General features: G+C 40.1%; 2 protein-coding genes across 6 annotated transcripts in view; both read right to left on the reverse strand.

Annotated features, from left to right (window-relative positions):
* syngr2b (synaptogyrin 2b) overlaps positions 1–7,546 on the reverse strand; it is a 12,057-nt gene extending 4,511 nt beyond the window's left edge. Inside the window, exon 1 of the mRNA XM_024259784.2 lies at positions 7,321–7,546. Coding sequence (XP_024115552.1) covers positions 7,321–7,431 — 111 coding nt within the window. The 5' untranslated portion in view covers positions 7,432–7,546. The remainder of the gene's footprint in view (positions 1–7,320) is intronic.
* A 2,141-nt stretch (positions 7,547–9,687) lies between these two features.
* On the reverse strand, positions 9,688–16,665 carry si:dkey-93h22.7 (hemicentin-1). Of its 5 annotated transcripts, none has more exons than XM_036211458.1 (14): positions 16,538–16,665; positions 15,773–16,126; positions 15,653–15,691; positions 15,446–15,572; positions 15,193–15,368; positions 14,924–15,101; positions 13,954–14,060; positions 13,603–13,875; positions 12,516–12,821; positions 12,337–12,438; positions 12,232–12,259; positions 10,403–10,451; positions 10,263–10,319; positions 9,688–10,182 (listed from the first exon to the last, which is right to left on the reverse strand). In XM_036211458.1, exons 2-14 carry the CDS (start codon positions 16,113–16,115, stop codon positions 10,123–10,125), a joined length of 1,845 nt encoding a protein of 614 aa, XP_036067351.1. In that variant the 5' UTR covers positions 16,116–16,126; positions 16,538–16,665; the 3' UTR covers positions 9,688–10,122. The 5 variants fall into 5 exon arrangements, with proteins under 5 accessions (XP_036067351.1, XP_036067350.1, XP_036067353.1 ...); XM_036211457.1 differs by having other exon boundaries at positions 16,529–16,659; XM_036211460.1 differs by lacking the exon at positions 16,538–16,665 and having other exon boundaries at positions 15,662–15,691; positions 15,773–16,150.
* Between the last annotated feature and the right edge of the window lie 7 nt (positions 16,666–16,672).

Below are 16,672 nucleotides of genomic sequence, written 5' to 3' on the forward strand. Positions count from 1 at the left end.
GGGCACATATCTTGTGGTAATGACACCCCTCAAGCTGGTTCATCCAACCGTCCAAAGCTATTCGCTCCAATTACGGCATCACACCATGTGACCCCCCCTCTGTGGGCAGCTGCCTGCCATGTGACTCCAGCGCCACCCCCAGCTCTCCCACAAGAGAGAGAGAGACGGAGGGCGGATATGGTCTCGATGTGTGAGACAGAGTGTAAATATAGTGAGGGTTGATGTCAAAACATTTGCATAAAATCCTTTTTTAGGACAATTTCCTGTTCCTGCAGCATGGGGGCATCACCAGACCCCCCCACCCAGCCATTTACACAAGACTTCAGAGGGGTAGCTGAGCCGTGGCAGCTGAAATTCAGCCTGTTCTCAAGTGTTTACACAAAAATAGGGGAGAAAATGCTCAGCAGTAGTCATGGAGATCCACCACCATCAACCATGGAGCCGTTTCAGAGCAAACATGCAAAGAGAGGCTGGTGAAGCAGCAACCTTCAGCTTCTAAGTCAGGGGTGTCTGGGGGTGTATTCACACTGTAAAATGATTTGTTTCAGATTGAAAAACGCTTCATTTGTGCCGGATCGAGTCCTGAATCTTGCGTTTGGTCTGTATTCAGTTTTCTGTTCCAGACTAAAAACTTGTAAACAAAACCACATGACTAAAGATCTCTTCAACATTGGCCAACAGTTGCAGGGGCAGGTCAAAACAAAAAGAGAAAAACGGATGTGCTGCATTTTTCAAATACTTGTCAAGATAGTTTACTCATTCAAACTTTTTGTTTCGATGATCAACTTTGAACATCTGTATGAACATCAGGTACTACACTCTTTACTGACACTTTGGTACAGCGGAGGCATGAGACAAGGCGGTTACCAGGGACGCTACGGCTACGAGGTATGCTAATAAGCGTTTATGACATATAGATTGTCATTAAAACTGCGAGAAGCAATGTGGATCAAGTTGTTTTTATGAAACCTGCATTCATCCATCTACATTTTAATGAGTTTGCTTTTCCACATTTCTCCACTCATGACTGGCCGTTTTGGTCCAGTTATTTTGCTCCTGGAGCAGATTGCATTCCGACTGAGGAAACTCAAAGCGAACCAGAGCTCAGTCTGATTGGAAACCGCCTAAAAAAAAAATGGGTCAGAGAGCGGTTCCTGGTCCTGGATCTGGGTCTGCTTGAGCGAATACAAGCTGAAATTTTGCTTTGGATTATCGTCGGAAACAAACTGGTTCACTCTAACCCTTGTGCTATCCTAGGCATGTTTACATTAAAAGTGGGGTCATCTGGACCCCACAAGACAGCAGCTGAACTTTTTTTTTAAGGATTTTTTTTATCTTCAGCGGTGTCCGTGGGAGACATAAAATCCTGTTCACCATTGTCTTCAAACTTCAATGGAAAGTTGGTTAGAAAACATGTAGGAAACCAGCCCTCAAGGCCTGGATTTGGGCACCCTTGTTCTACATGAACATAAAAATTGAGCCGCCTGTAGCAAACTTCACCAGGTGACCTCTGAGGGCATTTTCTCCACAAATATGTTGGACTTAAAAAAAAAAAAAAAACATTTGCAGTTTCATTCAATCAAATTTCGCTTTGTCTTACCCCTTTCATGACCTCTTAATTTTCCAACTACCCTTCAAAATTACAGTCAAATGGGGCTGTGGTCCATCAAATCCATCAACTCAGTGGGGCTTGTTTGCCCCACCCTCTTTGCCCATGTTGGTTGGAGCTCTGTGAAGTTTTCTGCTGAGATTTTTAGGACCAAACGTTTTTTTTTTTAAAAAAGGCTCTAAACGAGCTTTAAATAAACCAGGGGGGTCACATGACCACAACTGTCATCCATGTTTATTTACAGAGAACTGAGCTCTCAGCGTGCTCTCTTCAAGGTCAGAGTTACTGGGAGGGGGTGAAGGTTAAACGACAGCAGCATGAGTAGTGTGGAGTGTCTGCCCTGGGGGGCAGCGGTTTAATGCTGTCACTGATTTGCTGTAGAAGCCTCCATAAGTATGTTGGCTTTATGGATCACAGCTTTGAAAAAGGCAACTGCAGTTCAAATATTTTAAATTTGGCCAAAAATTTGTGTCAAGTCAACAAATCAGGAACTCAGGAACTTTACCTCATGATGTGTTATTGATGTGATCGGTGGGTGGAGTCCAAAACCACCATGGAGGACAATCTGATCATTCTCCTGCTGAATGTTTTGGTATTTCTCTACTTTGTATGGATACAATAATTAGGTTTATTTTCCCTCCTCGGACTAACGCTGGACGTCAAACTGGGTCACAGAAATACAGAAAGCGTCCATCATTCAGACGCAGCAAACTTTAGTGGATGGTGAAGCTCATCGTACTGGGAGAGTCTCTGAATGATCTCATGAACCCAGACATGGAGACATGACTACTAATGCTTTTGATTATCTCTTAAAAACACATACATCTAATCAATAAATAAATCTAAACTCATAGCATCATGTCTTCCACGTCACAATGAGGCTACTTTTCAGCAGTAGCTCCACCCACATGCAGCAGGAACTCAATTCCGACAAGCATTGAGCAGCAAACTAGAGGCATGTATAAACAGAGGAAATGGATGTTAATTTGCTGTGCGAATCACACTTGGTTTGAATGCAGTGTAACAGAGCAGTGCAAAGAGACTGTGTTAAAGTGACCAGCAGGTGTGTATTGGTAAGACCCCGGTGATACGATAAATATCACAATATATCCCAAGACTGTACCAGAATAAATTTTCACATTTTTTTAGCCCAAGACTTAGAAAAAAAAAACATTCTGAATATGAACTCATTATAATAAAATGGTAAAATCAATTATATGAATGAATGAATGAATTAATGAATTAATGAATGAATGAAATGACTTATTTCAAGCAAGATCATAATACATGAAATAACATCACTGTGACAGAGCACATGTCTGTCCCTGAGTAGGGTTTTTTTTATCAAAGTGTTTGCATGAAATTGCGTCAGTGGGTGCACACACTGTTCCGCTTTACCATCTCTTGCATTTCACTTTGTTTAGTTTAATGGTAACCTCTGGATTTTGGTTGTTTTGTGATTTATTTGTTCACTTCCTGTTTTATTTTGGAGCACTTCCTGTTTCAGGACTCCAGTGATTTTGGTTCCCTTTGACAGGCCTGTTTAAAATTAAAAATGTTTTCTTTGTACTTTGTATTTTCTATTTTGGAATTGATGTTTAATGGGAGATGTATTTTTGTTTTATTATGTTTAATTTCCTAAAAGTAAAATGCACATTAATGTTTTCTTATGATATGTGTTTAATTTTTTTTGATTAACAATTTGTTTTTTTTGGTGAAGGGGTAAGCTGGCCACCTATAAAAGAGGGCCTCTTTTCAAAATGGAGGCCTCCTGTTTGTATGGCTTGATGAATCAGCACTGTGGGTTGTTTCCTGCCATACTTTTCCTTGGAAGAAATTGATGATTTACAAAAAAACAACATAAAAGAAAAGAGACACTTGACATCTTGTGTGGACAGTGGTTTGTTCATCTCACAATCACTTAATGATCACAAGTAGATCACTTGAAAGGGAGTGGAACTATCATTATATCTAATGATCACAATGCTAAGCACTGCAACTGTATCTTATAAACAAGCTGCTTTTACCCAATCAAAGTCATGGTTGTCAGCATTTTAAATAGATACAAGTATCGCCAAATGAAGGATCACGATATATCGAAGAATCGATTTTTTCCTACACCCCTGGTGACCAGTCTCGAGTCGTTATTGGAGTAAAAAAGGTTTTATGGTCCCGAGTCAGTGTTATCCAAATATTGTCCTGCATTCACACCAGGGGTGTGGCAAAATATCGATAGTGCAATATATCGCGATACTTAGTCCTGCAGTTGATTCTCGATGGGTTCTCACCAAGTATCGATCTTTTATTTTTGCTTGAAGAGCCTAAAACATTATATTCTTCATCCTTTGGTGAGACGTTCACGGCCACCAAAGTATGTGCAGCTTCTTGAATTATACACAATTTTGCACCAAGTAGTGGCACTGCTGTTCATGTTTGCTATTGTTGACACTGAATTATGCAGATAATACAAAATCACTTGGTGTCAATGCTCGTCAAAGACAGTTTTACTGATTTGTACAAACGTTTACGGGTTAGATTCAATAAAAGACAAAGTAAAATCAGCTTAAAAGGACATGCAATATTTAGAAAACCAGAATTTTGAACAGAAGTGTTGGAGAGATCTGTCTCAGTGTTCAGTCCCAACATGTGGAATCCAATGGATACGGAAATTAAAGATATAAAAACAATTACAGCCTTTAACAGAGTTATCAAGAAGGAGATTTTAAGTAAATATTAGAGATAAGGTGTAGAAAAATAATTTCATAAATCTTATATATTTAATGCCACTGGACATGGTGTGGGTAAATAGAATTAAATGAGGGTTTGTTTAGACAACTGTTTATGTAAATGTGTATGTATATATATATATATATATATATATATATATATATATATATATATATATACCTATGTAATACCTAGCAGGATTTTTATGTTCCTTTTTCTTGTTTGATACATTTTTATTTAGCAATAGGTAATATAAGTTTTCTTCTTTCAGCTCATTTTCTTGTGTATATAGTATTATTTTGATGTTATGTATTGTTACTAAATCAAATAAAGTATTTTAAAAAAGTGTCTGTAATTTGTTGCACAAAATGAGACAAGTTGTTTATTATGATTTTGTTCAAGCTAAAAAATAAATGGGGATATATTTTCCTAAAAAAATTGTTTTTCTTTATATTGTGAGTTATTAGAGGATTTTTACCAATTATCGCAGTATCGTGATACCATCGATATTATGCGCCATGTATCGCGTATTGCATCATACGCAGTTATTCCGTGCCCTGATTCACACAACCCGTCCTCTGTGTTTATAGCCTCACCTCAATTGGATCAAACCACCACAAAAAGGGTGTAGGCGGATTTTAACATTAACCAAACTACCGGAATAGAGAAAAACATAAATTCCAGATGATTTTTCAAAATGGCCGCCAAGGAGCTGAAGACACGTTTGGCTAACAATGACCGGCGCAGGAACAAACAAGTACTCAAGAAACAGGTAAACTTAAGTGAACACAACAATAACAAATGCTACTTTGCAACACGCAGCATAAATATGACCAATAAATTCTGCCAAACACCAGTAGGTTAATTCACTCTAGCCAGGCTACAACAAAAGGACTTGAAACTAGAAGAGGAGACACACATCACAAACAGAAGAAGGAAATGAATCTTCTTTGGAATGTGAGGCCTGAAAGCAAACTAGGTTACTTAAGGTGATTTGAAAAAGGTCAGCTAGGTAAAAACCAGAAATAGACCGGTCCCTACATTACATTTAGTAAAAAATGCAGAGAATATTGAACATGCGTTTCTTTCATCAGTGAATTAGAGTATCATCCAATGACTTCAGCCTTTTTTAAATGATTTCTCAGAGAATAAAGAGCATGCTTACCAAGCCTGGTATCTGCAAAAATGTCTGCTTTTCACGTAGTATCTAACACTTTGCAACAAAAGAAAGCTTTTCTGACATTACAACATAAAAGTTTAATAGATTTATCTTAGTTTGTATTTCTAAAGCTGCATGACAAAAAAGATAGTTTCAGTCTTTAAAATCTGGAAAAAAGGTCAACACTCAAAAAAAAATCTTTATGTTTGGAATCTCAGGTCAACCAAGTCGACACTTTTTAAAACAAGGAGCAGCTGTTTGCTGAATTCGACCTAATCTGAAGGCTGCTGTGAGGCATTCACAGAACCATGGACAAGCGATTCAGGAAAACAGTCCACTGTTGTGCTGAAGGTGCTGCCTCAGACCGTTCAAACCACCAGACAAGCACGCTGATCCGCCACCGGGAATCTGAGCTGGGCTGAGCACAGCTGCAGCGTTTGTGGGTCTGAAGGCCAACAGAGGTGGGCAGGTGGGCAGAGGTATCCCCTTACCTGCCTGCTCTGTTTACCAGTGACACATACAGTAATCTCTGTTTCCTAAACACACCATGCAAGCTCCAAGAGTCCTGGTGCGTTCACTTTAATCTTAAAATATTACTGAACAATCACTCAGAGTTTGCCGTATCTCAGAATTATCCAGAGCAACCATCAGCTCAGAATCCTTCAGAGTGAGCTTAATCTCTGAAGATTACAGGAAGCTTCATCTCACAATTCATTCGGAGCAATCTTCATCTCAGAAGCATCGAGAACATTGACTGTATATAGAGAACTGGACTGAGCAACTCCTCCCCCCTCGCATTCCAAACAGGAAGTAGCTGCTGGCTCCAAGAGGCAAAAAATCCCTTTGACTTATATAGAGAAATAAACAGATTTTACTAAAGTATTATTTTGGTCAGAATAGCCAATCTTTCTTTTAGACTTTTTTCACAATATTTTTTCTTTATCGTTAGTTTGATGCCTCAGTAAAAACATGTGGTGCCTGCTGACACCCACCCGGAATGTTTGATTGACAGATTCTCTCAAACCGCTTTCAGAAGAAGGGATGTGGTCTTCAAACCAGCTCACTCCTGATTGGCGACAGTAGTTCCCATAAAAACATTGACCCAGACCGACATGGACCAATCACTGTCGTCTGGTTCCAACATGGCGACGTCCGTATCGTGGAAAAATGGCGACTGAGTTGGCTTCATTTTGCAAAGGCATTTTCCACGCCATTTTTGCTCTTTCCCGTTCTCTATATACAGTCAACGATCCAGGGCAATCTCCGTATAAGAATAATCTAGACCAGAACGAGCTCTATGTCAGCATTATCCAGAGCAGCTTCATGTCAAAAAGTTGTTTAGGTCATGGAGGTGCTGTGAGAGTGAACTGATAATGACAGCAACATCAATAGAAAGTGAAAGAATCAAAGGAATCTTTCTGCTTAGTCTCTCATGTGATGTTACATCAAATGTCAGACAACATATCGGCTGTTTGTAAACAACAGTGATGGGGTAGGGGTAAAGTTTCTAACATTAAAATAGTTTTCTAAATCTATTAAAGATTTGGTGTTAAGAAAAGTCTCCATTGGAGATTAAAAAGTGCCATAAACTACCAGCACAAGATAGACAGAGGTTCTTATCTCAGCTGATAAACACGTTGACCCTGTGCACCCCAGGCCAAAGTCCCCAGTTCTGCCTCCCAACAGGTGATGACTGATTACTCACCAACTCTGACCGTGACCTTCTCGGGTCAAACTTTAAAACAGTCGGATCTGGACGGGGGCTGCGCTCCCGGAAGTCAGAACCCGCACTGTGCTCCGTGCGCGCGCGCGTGTGTGGACTCACCCAGCTGAGCAGGCGCACCACCGTTTGCGGCTCCCGGACGAACTTATAGAAGTCAAAGCCTTTCCCCGCGAGCGAGACGCCGTACGCGCTCGCGCCTCCCGTCTCCTCCATGTCTTCTCCTTCGACCCTCAACCCAAGTTTAACTGAAGACGCCGAGCGCGCGGCTCTCCCACGGACGAGTACTGCGCACGCGGCAGTGGCCAGGGGGCGGGGCTAGACCGCCCAGACTCACCCGCGTGGCGTGGGGAACAGGTGCAGTGACGCAAGAGGCAGTCTCACCGTAAATGAACATAGAAAATGTCAAACTAGCTAAAAGAATCTACGATATTATGTTATGAAAACGAGGTAAGAGAAGCTATGTTTGCTAACTGTTGAGATGGATCTAAAAAACGATCAAATGTGTGGGGAAATGGCTGATTAAGATTTAGAGACAAACATTACATTTTCTCTAAAAATCTTCTGAATTTCTGGAAAGAGCAAAAAATGTACGAACAAGACACAGCTTTGTGTCAAAAGTGTTGAGGATGTGTCCAGAAAGAGAAATTTGTGGTAAGAAACACCAAAAAACTGCAGAGTAAGTACTTCTCTTTTAGTTTTTTTAGCATAAAATTTAATCAATTTGCAATCAAACTCCTTTTCCACACATTTTAAAGAGTTGTACCTTAAGGATGTTTAGGTTTAATTAAAAAAAAGGTTTATAAACCACTAGATTAGTCACTCCGCACTTTGAAAGCAGCTCTAATGATCATTAAATGCTTCCCGTCTCTGACACTGAACATTTTCTGTGGTTAAACATGCATAGCAAGCATTTTCAGCTGCACGCGCACCACTTTCACCCATGATGCTTTGCTGCAGCTTGGATCTTTGTATTGGACAAGCGAATTAAAGGTATGTTAGTTTTGAATGTTCAACCAACAATCTGGTCTGTAAGATGTGATGTTTGAATGAAAAACATTTAAAAATAGAAAAATATCAGTCCACTTTTTTCATCTATTACCCACAAAATGACAAAAACTGGAATGTTTCCAAATACAGTATTGCTCTCACAAATCCAGTCTGGATCCCATCATGTCACCATGTTGTAGGTATACTCTTGTAAACACTCCTTATTGTGAGTTTAGCTATATACAAATTACCAAAAAGTCGCAAGAACCCAATGGTGAACAACAACATGACAATAGAGACTGACTTGAACCTACAGAAAATTATAGTTATTTAGTCAAATTAAAGTTTTTAGTGGAGAAGATCCATATCAAAATCAAACTGTTGTTTTCTTTTGGATTACAAATAACTAATTTGAGTCAAAAGATCAATAAATCTGTACAAAACGATTTAGAGTCTAATTAATAATGATGTAGCTCCTTATCCTCAATCATAAATACTAGTATTAAGATATGACTACTATGCTGGTAACAACATTTATCTACTGGGTTGCACAATACACTACAGCAGGAAGATGTCCCTTGATAACGCCCTTTACACTCAAAACTAGACCCAAATTTTGGTCCACCGCTAAGAGGATATTTTTTCTTTTGTATTTGAACTCAGACTTAATAGAATAGGGGCCTGCGATTACCGTCTCTTTTGGCACTTTCCTACTGGATTATTCATGTACAACAACGGAACACTTAAAACCCCAAAAGTTGCTTCACACATTAAGTAAATGATGTATTATTTTTACACTACATTTTTTACATACTTTGGGTAACACACATAGACATATGTTTGAAGTCCCACTCCAATCGTCTTTTGATCAATTGTGAACAACCTCAGTGGTTTTTAAATTACCATTATGCCATTTTAAGGAAAAAAAATTCTAGGATATAGTTTCTGCTGAGTGGTAGAAATTAATTAGAAATATGCCTTTGAGTTGTGGGTGAGACTGTTGGCGCAGAGTAAGCCTGTCCTCATTTCCCCATAATTCCTCACCAGTTTACAGCCCCTCACAATTCCAACCTGCAAAAATGGCCAGCAATTAGAGCTATGCAATCGTACAGTTTTAAGCCAGATGCCAGCTCAGATGAGTAAAATGAAGGTGTAATGGATCTACAAGTAGGTGCACCAGAATGAAGTGGAGCATGCAGAGAGCTTGTGGCCTGCCCCTTTGTAGTTCTTGCGTCACTGCTAAAAGATTTTTCCTATGGCATTCTTTTGTCTGCTCCTGATTCACAACAATTTGAATAAAGAAATATCCAGAAACACATGTTTATTTTTTTTTTTTTTTGTATAAATGTCTTCCGTCATAAAAAGAAAAGCTACAGGAATATATTAAAAACACCAGAAACATTTTTTTGTTATTGGAGTGGCTTTTTAAAGAGCTTTCTGTATCCAAGATATTGTGGGAAGAACAAGAAGAAAGTGCCTTTATGTGATTCCAGAAACTGAGGTTTAATAAAATAGTTTTCTGGTCCATTATAGGTTGGGGCTTTATGGTTATGTTCATGGCTCCTGCTGTCTGTTACTCATCACAGTTCCAGCAAAATAAATGAATCTCAAAAGTTTCACTTGTTTAGGCAATTAAGTGTATAAAAAATAAAAACACTTAAGTATTACTTCTAAAACAAACTAGTGATAGTGTTCAGATATCAATTCAGGAAGCTTTGCCTCAGCTTTTTCTTATTTTTTACACTTTAGTCTGGATTTAACAGGTGACTGAAGTCAGTTTTACAAACTCACAGGTGAGAATGCTTCTCACAGCATTTTTGTACAAATATATTCAAAATATTTATGGTAAAAAGACAAGAAAAAAATTATCAGCATCAATGCACGTTCTATCACACACAGCTGAGCGGAAATGTCCTCTTAAACCTCCTCGAGGATCTTCTTGTACTGAATCCAATCATCCACAGAATCTTCTGATGCCTGAGAGAGACATAAACATCAGAGTTTGAAACATGCTAAGATCACAATCACAATCCCATTATTTAATAATCCACTCTCACATGATCAAACTCTGCCTCTTCACCAGTCACCACATCTTCACCGTACATTGACAGTTCCTGTAGTGAGATGTGATTTAAACATAGAGTATCAAAGTTGGTAATGATGAAACAAAGCACTAAGCAGAGACATGCTGACTAACCAGCTCATCCTCACAGGCAGTCTCCCATTGGTCCTTCTCCAAGGTAAGTCTGAGAAGAGAACAAGTGTTTCCTACCATTAAAACAGGATGACAAAGTTGTTCAATCAGCAGGTTTGTATTGCAGCTTGAATGCCCCAAACTTGAAAAAATCATTAACATGGTCCAAAAAGAGTGGAGCTTTTTAGTACTGTTGGTAAAGTGGGGATTGAAAGTTTGAGAACCCCAGATAAAACATTATATTATTGTGCATAAAGAAGCCCAGGACAAACTGAGAAATCTTCTAAAGGTGTCAGACACAGATGAGAGATTCTTGTAACGTGTTATAAAAAAGTCTTTATTTCCATCATTTACCATTTCAAAATAACAGAAAGCAAAATAATAGTGTGTGCAAAAGTTTAGGCTCCCTGCAGAACTTATAGTATGCACTGCCCCCTTTGGAATAGCTAAGACCTGACAGTGTCATGAATTGTTCACAATTATTGTTTGCAAAGATAGGTGATTTCACTCTCAAAGATTTTCAATAATCTGAGTCATCTGACCTTGCTCCAACAATCAGCATCATGGGTTCTGTCAAGCAGTTGTCTAGAACACTGAAACTGAAAATAGTTGATGCTCACAAAGCAGGAGAAGGCTATAAGAAGATTTTCAGATGCCAATATCCTCTGTTCAGAATGTAATTAAGAAATGGCAGTCAACAGCAACAGTGGAAGTTAAAGCAAGATCTGGAAGACCAAGAAAAATCTCAGAGCAGCTCGGAGGATTGTGAGAAAAGCAAGTCCAAACCCACGTTTGACTGTACCATCCCTCCAGAAAGACCTGGAGACTCTGGAGTTGTGCTATGTGGTTCTACTGTCAAGAGATACTTGCATAAATATGGTCTTCATGGAAGAGTCATCAGAAGAAAACCTCTTATATGTCCTTACCACAAATTTCAAAGTTAAAAGTTCCCAAAGAACATATAAACAACCCTGATGCCATTTCGAAAGAAGTTCTGTGGACCGACCAGGTTCAAATGGAACTTTTTGGCCACAATGAGCAAAGGTACATTTGGAGAAGCAAGGGTAAAGAGTTTAATGGAAAGAACATCGGTCCATCTGTGAACCAATGTGGTGGATCAATCATGCTTTGGGCTTGTATTGAAGCCAGCGGCACAGGAAACATTTTACCAGGAGGAGGAAGAATGGATTCCACCAAATTTCAGCAAATTTTGGACACCAACTTGATGCCATCTGTGTTACTGGTTAAACTGAGTAAAACTGTTGTAAAGCTGGATTCCAATCACAGATGCAGCTTCATAAGCGCCACACAGAGAGCACCATCAGACACCAGGATACTAGAATCATAAAGCTATGAATTAATGTACTATTTTTATTATTAAGGTGAGGGTGTAGTCATTTATTAGACGTGTAACTTCAGTGGGCGTGTTCCGAGAACTGAAAGACAGGGATGTTTGCTCATTTCGGGAAAGGAAAGGCTCAAAGACAACACATTCAGTCAAATGGCGATAAGTGCACGGCTAAAAATCTGACTTGAAATGATTCAAGGACTGGTGACCTATCCAAGATGGATGAAGTGGGGGCATTCAAGGCTCTTCAAATGTTTAATTTTATCTGCTTCTGGTCTAGACATGATTGCAACTTAATTAATAAAATGGAGCTTCATAAATGTTAATAGCTGCATAAATGTTAATAAAGGGGAAATTGATCATGATACGCAGCAAACTCAGCAGCTATCCATGCATGCCTCTGTGATGGAAAAAGATGGACAGTCTGACATCTAAAAGAAAAAATCTTACCAAGCCATCACAATTGAACAAAGAAAATACTCACAGAGTAGCTTCTACGTACCTCCTCCGTCCTGGAAAAACAGCAAAGTTATTTCACTGAATGAACTGATGAGGAGCAGCAACAGATAAAAGCAGGGTGTGAACTCACTGAAGATCACGCCTGCTGCACAGCAGGCAGACACGAGGAGGACGATGACGGAAAAACACCCAAACACAACTCCAACCACTAATGCTGGAATGTGGTTCAGCACTGAAAGATTAAGCAGATATGAAACTGGTTTCTCTATGTTTCATGGGGAGATTTTGTTCTCATAGTGTCAGCTGTACCTTTTCTATCCAAATAGCACCTCTTGCTGTTGATGACAGTGCTGTTATCAAAGCTGTCAGAAACTTCACAGTGGTATCTCCCTGCACTGACCTCCCCCACAGAGACCAGCAGGATGGACTGTCCTGGCAGCTGGTTGAACACATAGTAGAAGCTGCCTTGGTCATGAAGGGGGTTCTTGTTGAGGTACCACTGGAAGCTTGGATGAGAGCCTCTTTCTGGTTTGCAGTAGAGCCTCAAGTAGATGACTTCATAGTTTTCTGCCATGTCGTACTCCAAGTGCATGGTTACAGGCCCACCAACCGGGACTGAGTGTTGAGATTAAAAATACAAATTTAGAACTACAAAACAATTAGGAAAGCAGCTAGGGGGAATTACAATAAAAATGCAAAATTGAATACAAATCCAACACACACATTGCAAAAATGCTTGACATCTGCACTAATCAGTTTAGCCACATGTGCCAAATATCATTTTAATTTTCAAACTTTTTTTTGTAAATAATCCACAGACTGATTTGATCTTTACTGATACTGCAGTTATACAATTTTTAATACCCTTAAGTTTACTGTAAACTGCTGACACAAAAGCAGTGAGTTGAAAGCAAAAACATGAACACACTGCATGGATGGTCTTTGCATTGACATTGGATTCTGGTAGCCAAAAATGAAGTCTAAAGCGAGATGGCCACCATTGCCAAAGTTAATCCAGAGCCCCAGTAACTTAATGGGCAAAGTTTTTCCCTCTACTTCAACAACAGCCCAAAGACAGCAAAACAATGGTTTTAATGGAGAATGTTAAACATATAAATCAATGGAGAATGTTTTCATTTTGCCTCCTGTAGTCTGCAATTCCTGTGGAGGAATGTAGCATGTGGTACTTTCCGGTTGGTGTTAAATTTGGAACCAATGTTTGGGACTTAATCAAAAGCCATCTTCAGCGTTGTGTGGCTTAAATGTTGTAGTTAATTGTCCGGTTCTATGTATGGTGTTCTCATGAGTAGTGAGGTGTTCTTCACCTCAGTATTGGAAGTTATTTTTACTCTATCAGCCTCTGTAGATCACACCACACGTGCACAGGTTTACACACCGATTTCTAATGGAATCCAGCGACTGCTGGCAGTCCGGTTGCTGTTGCTTGCTTGGCACTGGAACAATCCCAAATGCTGGTCCAGGACCACAGGAATCTTAAATGTAGCGCGTCTCTCCTGAACAGTGACATTGCTGACTAGATCCGTGCCGTTGAAGAGTGAAAACCTGATTGGTGGAGTTCCTCTGGTTGACTGGCACGAGACGACGCAGAAATAACTTTGGTAACTCTCCTTAAACACTGTGAAAGAGATGTCTGGGTTTGACACCCGTGCTGAGGAAACAAGAGGTAAAACATCATTCCAAATTGCTCTTAAAGGGCATGACTGAGGATCTAAGACTGCAGTCAGACCTTTCACTGTGACAAGGAGCTCAGGGCTGCTGGCGTTGAAGACATTTGTGCCATTAAAGGTGTTGGTAGCTACACAGATGTAGGAACCGCTGTCCTTGGAGGTCGCTCTGAGGGATACAGAGTAGTCTGGTTACTTCTCTTTCTTTCTTAAGAGCTGTTTAGTCAACACATTCTCATTACCCAAGTCGTCCCAACGTACGTTTAAAGAGCGCTCCTCTTAAAAAAATTGACTTTTTGGGTATACCCAACTCATCACTTGTTGACGTGCTGGCTGTTCCAATAAACTCAGGGCTTCCCAACCACCCGGTCTGGTACTGAGGCGTGCACCGCCCTAGTACCCTAACCTTAATCCGTTACTTGATCCAACTAATAAAAAACAAACTTCCATCATTAAAGAGGAAGTCATCTTTGAACATGGTGCAGAAGAACCCAGGTTCTTCCTTTTTACGGATCCATTGACCTTTGTTAGTGTGGAGTCGGAACATTTGTTGTTTTTCTGACGTTCATGTTTGTTGGAAGGGAAATTTTCCAATAATTCAAACACCGCATGAACATAGTTCTAAGTTAGCATTTTAGACATAATCCCATTGGTGCATTAAATGAGAACAAAAACCACAGTGTTGACAGTCCAAAAGTCCAAAGAGAACTCCAAAATGTCTATTTTAAAAACAAATACATACATTTATTATCAATGAAGATTAAAGTATGTTTTTGTACAGATTGTATGTTATTTATTTCCTTTATTATGAGCTGGATAACCAAACTGCGCCATGCATCTGCTCCAGGTCTGGCCCTTCTGTCAAATTTTAGAACCCTCTGTGGCCCACGAGTCAAAAAGTTTGCCCATCCCTGCTCTAGAGTTAAAAAGCTCAGATTCTGACCTCTGTTCAGAATCTCTGACCTGTCCCCGTTTGAGGTGAAACCTCAGATCTGCAGGAACCACCAAAAGTGAGCTGTAAGGAGGTCTTACCGACTGATTACAAAGCTGTCATCAGCACGGATGAGGGACGGATTGATGATCTGTCCATCACGTAACCACATGAAGGACACATGATTACCAGCACTGAGCTTGCACTGCAGCTCCACTTCACCGCCTTCAAAAAGCTCCACAGGACCTGAGGGGATGATCTGTGCGCCCTTTACTGGCTCTGCAAGACAACGGAAGGAGGCGAATTTAACCTTACGTTCAGTGACGGACATGTTATTGTTGGTCTCTCTCTGCTCATCAGAGGGACTCACCAATGACCTTCAGGTAGTGCGTTTGGCTGACCGTCGAATTAATGGCAGAGTTGTTCTGCACGCTGGCCACACACACCAGGTAACCTTCATGGGATAATTGGATCCTTTTTGGAATGGGACCAACCTCCCCTCTCAGAGAGGTGTACTCCCCCAGATGCTTGGGGCGGTCCCCCTTCCTGCAAAAATGCTGGCAGTTGGTAAAGACCTCACCAGCATCGTGGTGCACTTAACCTGTATGGGCACGGGCTCTTACTTTAATAAGCGCAGCTCGATGGACTCATTTTGGGGGTGATTTGGTAATTCACAAAAAAAGTTCACAATATCTGTGACCAGAGCTTCTGATGGACCAGAAAGCTTTGGACTCCCCAGCAGTAACTCACCTGTGAGGAAGCATGAAACCAGTCTGTGTGAGCACACAGAAAGAAACAGCAGCTACATAAGAAACAAACCAGCAACCCACCCGACGCACCACTGTCACTGCCACCACCGCAACGCAACCCTGCAAGCCCAACAAGACAAGTTCATAAGGGTCCAGACTAAACCTTGTGGTATAAATGTAAAAATTTGTGTCAAGACTCACCCAGAACGACAACCAAGAGGGAAGCAAACATCCTGCAGAGAAATGAGTGTTCTACCGCTCCAAAGCAGCAGGAGCATATGTGCAGCAACACCAACTCACGAGCATGTGCATGCCACTGATAGTGCTGTCCCCTCCCTGTCTGAAGAATCAGGCAGTTAACTGCCATGTTTGATACGAAACTAAAGCACCGAGTGCAGACAGAAAGGGCTTTGAAACTTTTATTTGCAAAAACCGTGACGGCATACAAGAAAGATGCTTTTCCTTTTCCAACTGCTGTTTTCAGAAATGATTGAAATCTGAGTTGAGATTTCGTGAAGAGAAGAGCAGTAGGATCCTCCTGCATCAAGCCGTGACCTAAAACAGAAGCAAAATGAGGGTTGTTTTGTTATTCAGGTTTTTATCCAACTCAGTTTGTAGAAGTGGTCATTCTGTCTGTGTTCATCCAGATCTGGTTTCACAGTATTAACAAAATCATTTCGGATTTTCCTTCAGCTAACTTTTCACACCTGAAAAGGACACAATAGCTAACAAATTGCTTTCAGTTTTAAAATAAAAAGAATTTTTTCAAGTGTAGTCTTTGTGCTGTGGAACTTTGACATTTGGACCAGAATGAAAACGAGAACAAAATATAGATTTTAAATGTCATACAATATTTTACTAACAAAAAAAACTAAATGTTTTTAGAGAACAATCTGACACAGCCAAATGCACTCAGCTCAGACATGATGCAGCTTTGATTCATAAGGGAAAGGTTACCATGGTTACCATGGAGCAGCCTCTTCACTTCTTTCCAAGAAGACTCTTGGACTTCAAGGTCTTGAGTCTCTAAAGTTTATAAATTCAAATGTTTAATTTAACAAAAAAAAAAAACTTTTGCTGCTTCACTTTAAAAATATATAT

Source organism: Oryzias melastigma, linkage group LG1 (genome assembly GCF_002922805.2).
Source record: "Oryzias melastigma strain HK-1 linkage group LG1, ASM292280v2, whole genome shotgun sequence".
Classification (NCBI taxonomy): domain Eukaryota; kingdom Metazoa; phylum Chordata; class Actinopteri; order Beloniformes; family Adrianichthyidae; genus Oryzias; species Oryzias melastigma.